Raw genomic sequence first — 3,798 nt, forward strand, 5'->3', positions numbered from 1 at the left:
TATATATATATATATATATATATATATATATATCTCCTTGATTTATCATTTATACGATATTCTTTTCAGTCATGCTAACTAAGCGGCATCGTCGCCGACTGCCGATCCGCTGCATTGCAGAGATATACCATCCGCCAATTGGATTCCGCGCGAGTTAAACGTCCGAGGCAGCCTCCGCCCCGCACGCGTGTCATTGCCCACAACTATATTACATAATAAAGCGTCGCTCACAATGCGATTTGACGACGACGACGACGACGACGATGATGATCTCACCAGATGACGGTATGGTGACGTCACCGCGGCGCAACGTGCCATTTAATTCGTGCCTATTGATCGCCGCATATGCCGATTCTGACGGTTTCGTCGGTAATTATACGATGATTGGCAATTATAGGATGATCGGCGACCGGCGACGCACCACACCGCGCATACTTCTAGTCTCGTCGATAGTCGCTGCCTGACTCAGGCTGACTGGCTGCAATAGGGGGGAATGGGGGAAAAAGGCATCCCTCCGAGATCCAGGTGCACCTTCTGCCCCCCCCTCTCCCCCCGCCCGGCCGGGTAACGGCGCGTACCGCGACGACGTGAAAAACCACGCCCGAGCGCCGCAGCAGCCGATTCCGCCCGTCGTACTCGTCGACGAACACACTCTCGCCGATCGTGACTATTCGTAAAGCGCACGCGTCTTACGCCGGCGTCAAACTGTATCTATGTGTCACCCCTTCGTCCCGCTTTACAATGCATGAGCAATTCGTTCTGCGAACGAGGCGGACCCGCCCATAAGTAAAGAAACTGGATCATTAATTTTAGAATTAGCCAGCCAAGCTCGAGGAAAAGGAGCGATTCTCTCTTCGCAGTTAGAAACGATTCCCGAGCTCCACGTGTTTATAGTCATCATGGTAGCCCTCTGACAGTTATAGAGCAATGGCGCTTGATTTGGTAATTTCCTTTTGGAGCAATACTTCGCATGTGTTTCGCACATGCTTGTGATTTCCTATATTTATACGGAAAAGAATATATCTGCATAATAAAACGCGCAAAAGAGGTATAAAGCACAATTCGTGGAGGAAAACAGCGTTTAAATGACGTAATGATCTACTCTGTAATGTGTTCGCGTAAATATATATAATGATAAAATATGTACTTATTTAATTTATAATATGTATGAATTTATTCAACGTTACGTTGAAGTAAAGGAATAATGATGCTTTGTTCAAGGTATCCATCGCAGGTTTTCGTAGGCGATACGTTTTGTTATCTGTCGGGAATGACTTTCGCCGTTGTCGGTATCATAGGACGCTTCAGCAAGACGACTTTGTTGTTTTTCATTCCACAAATAATTAATTTTCTGTATAGCATACCGCAGCTATTCCATCTTGTATCGTGTCCTAGGCATAGATTACCAAAGTAAGTTTTAGAAATAAAAAATAATTATGTTAGAAAATCTCATCAAAAGATCTACTCATAACATGATTTTATTCGCAGATACAATGAAAAGATAGACAAATTGGAGCCTAGTAGAACTGTGTTCTACAAATCAGATCTTGGCACACTTGGTATGGTAGTATAATTTATCTATGAAGAAAAAAACTGTATGTATTGATTAGAATTATATTTTATTTTATTAGGGAAGCTATCAATGTGGATATTTCGAAAATGTAAATTAATAAAATGGGAAGAAGACTCGGAAGGTTTTGTGACTTGCAATAATCTAACTTTGATTAATTTTATATTGATCAAGACTGGTCCGTTGAGAGAACCAAAACTTACGTCGATTTTACTAATAATTCAGGTAATTTAAAAAAATATATATTTAATAATTTAAAGTATATAACATTAATATTTTTCAGATTATTAGTAGTATATTGGCATTTGTTATAAGATATCCTTTGGCTTCCATATTTTACGATGTTTAAATAAATACAAGAATATTGAAATATATTACAGTTGTAAAAGTCTTGAATTTATTATTATTAGCGTGTGATCATAATTCCTCTATTTCTTTCATAAAATACCAAAATTGTATTAGAAATTTTAAGTCATCATTTTTTTATGATTTTAAATGTCATAAATATAAATATTTATTTTATTAATATATTATTTTTTCTATACAAGATGAAGTAAGGAATAATAATAAAATAGCTTCTACAAATTTCTATTTATAAACTTTGTACACAACTTGATTAAGAACAATTGTATAAAAAGATAATTTTTATCAAATAATAGGGTATTATAAGTAAAAATAATATTTATAAATATTTCATTTGTTAAAAATTATAAGATTTGTAAATATAAAATTACTTAAATGATACACAACAAATTTTAATATTTGCATAAGCATGATCTTACAAAATTAAAGTTGAGCAATTCTAAATAATTAACAAACTTCACTTGCTAACAAATACTTTAAAGCTTTGATAATTTACAATAACTGGTGCATTACATCACTATTTTTTTTTTTATCGTAGATCAAATGCTAATAGATCCAATATATCAAAGTTAATTCTTAAAGTGTTATATAAACTTAAAATTATATTGACTGTTTTAATATAAAATAATGCAATACAATAAAAAAAATTGCATATTACAGTTTTTGGGATGCCCTGCACGTATATCGTGTTTAAGATTGATGTGCTAACATAAAATTTTAATTCTTTAATAACAGTGATTTTTTTATTTTCTTCATAATTTAAAACATGGAATTTGGAACAAATCGAGATGACGAACGAATAACGTCCATACCTAATCGATTCTTTATATTAAGTTGTGCTTTTGCAGCATCTCTCAAGCTGTATATATGTGTCAATTCCATGAATGTACGACATAATACTAAAGCCTTGTCAAATAATCTTATTGCTTCCTCTATGTTTCCTCTGAAAGAAAACATGAATTTAGAAAATTTTCAAATGTCTTTAGTTTTTTTAAATAATACATAGTGTAAGTCACATGTGTGATTGTAGTTAGTTTATTTTGAAACATATAATAATTATTAGAAACCATACATACCTTTGTACTTCGATACTTCCTAATGATTCATATGCAAGCTCGCATTTCTCATCCAATTCTAACGCTTTGTGTATATATTCCACAGTTTTATCAACATTACCGTTCCATTGTAATTGCAGTAAGCCTCTGTGCACATAAACAGTTGCATTATCCGGGTCTTGCTCTAATGCTTTAGCATAATAAGTATCAGCCTTTTCAAACTGTTGAGTTTCGGACATCATCTACGATAATTGAAAATTCCACCAATGAACCAAAATGTGTATAACACAATGATAACAATTTATAATTCACTTTTCTTTAATTGGTTTTTTTTTTTAAAGAAATATAAATATTATAAATAGTTATATGTACCTGAGCATACGATATATAACAATATATACATTCAGGAGGATTTGGATACTTTTCCAAAGCTCTCTCAAAGTCTTTCACAGCCACTTCGGCTAATCCTATATCTCTATTGAACACTGCAAAACGATAATCCGTGTAACATTTTTGCGCATATGCTATGCCGAAATTTGGATTGTATTCAACAGCCTTTTCAAAATCGCGTTTAGCTTCATCTATTCTGCCCATGAGCAAATTTACCTGAAATGACAAAAAGTAGTATTGTTATTTTATAATTCTGATTTTGCATTAGTCGATTTTGCGCAAATCGATCTCAAGTTAATTTGAAAATTGACATTTCAGACTGGCTTGCAATAAATTTGCAATTGATATTTGCGATTAATATATAGACCCAGTAATACAAATATATATATATATATATATATATATATATATATATATATA

General features: G+C 33.3%; 2 protein-coding genes across 2 annotated transcripts in view; one reads left to right on the top strand and one right to left on the bottom strand.

The window, feature by feature from the left end:
• LOC105617965 (UDP-N-acetylglucosamine--dolichyl-phosphate N-acetylglucosaminephosphotransferase) overlaps positions 1-1,944 on the top strand; it is a 5,968-nt gene extending 4,024 nt beyond the window's left edge. The window contains exons 4-7 of the mRNA XM_012199501.1: positions 1,222-1,410; positions 1,489-1,559; positions 1,632-1,795; positions 1,854-1,944. Coding sequence (XP_012054891.1) covers positions 1,222-1,410; positions 1,489-1,559; positions 1,632-1,795; positions 1,854-1,919 — 490 coding nt within the window. The 3' untranslated portion in view covers positions 1,920-1,944. The remainder of the gene's footprint in view (positions 1-1,221; positions 1,411-1,488; positions 1,560-1,631; positions 1,796-1,853) is intronic.
• Positions 1,945-2,692: 748 nt separating this feature from the next.
• Positions 2,693-3,798, bottom strand: part of LOC105617963 (mitochondrial import receptor subunit TOM70-like) — a 3,083-nt gene continuing 1,977 nt past the window's right edge. The window contains exons 6-8 of the mRNA XM_012199499.1: positions 3,361-3,594; positions 3,010-3,230; positions 2,693-2,876 (exon numbers count right to left, since the gene is read on the bottom strand). Of these exons, the coding sequence (XP_012054889.1) occupies positions 2,693-2,876; positions 3,010-3,230; positions 3,361-3,594 (639 nt within the window). The remainder of the gene's footprint in view (positions 2,877-3,009; positions 3,231-3,360; positions 3,595-3,798) is intronic.

Source organism: Atta cephalotes (assembly GCF_000143395.1).
Source record: "Atta cephalotes unplaced genomic scaffold scaffold00015, whole genome shotgun sequence".
Taxonomy (NCBI): domain Eukaryota; kingdom Metazoa; phylum Arthropoda; class Insecta; order Hymenoptera; family Formicidae; genus Atta; species Atta cephalotes.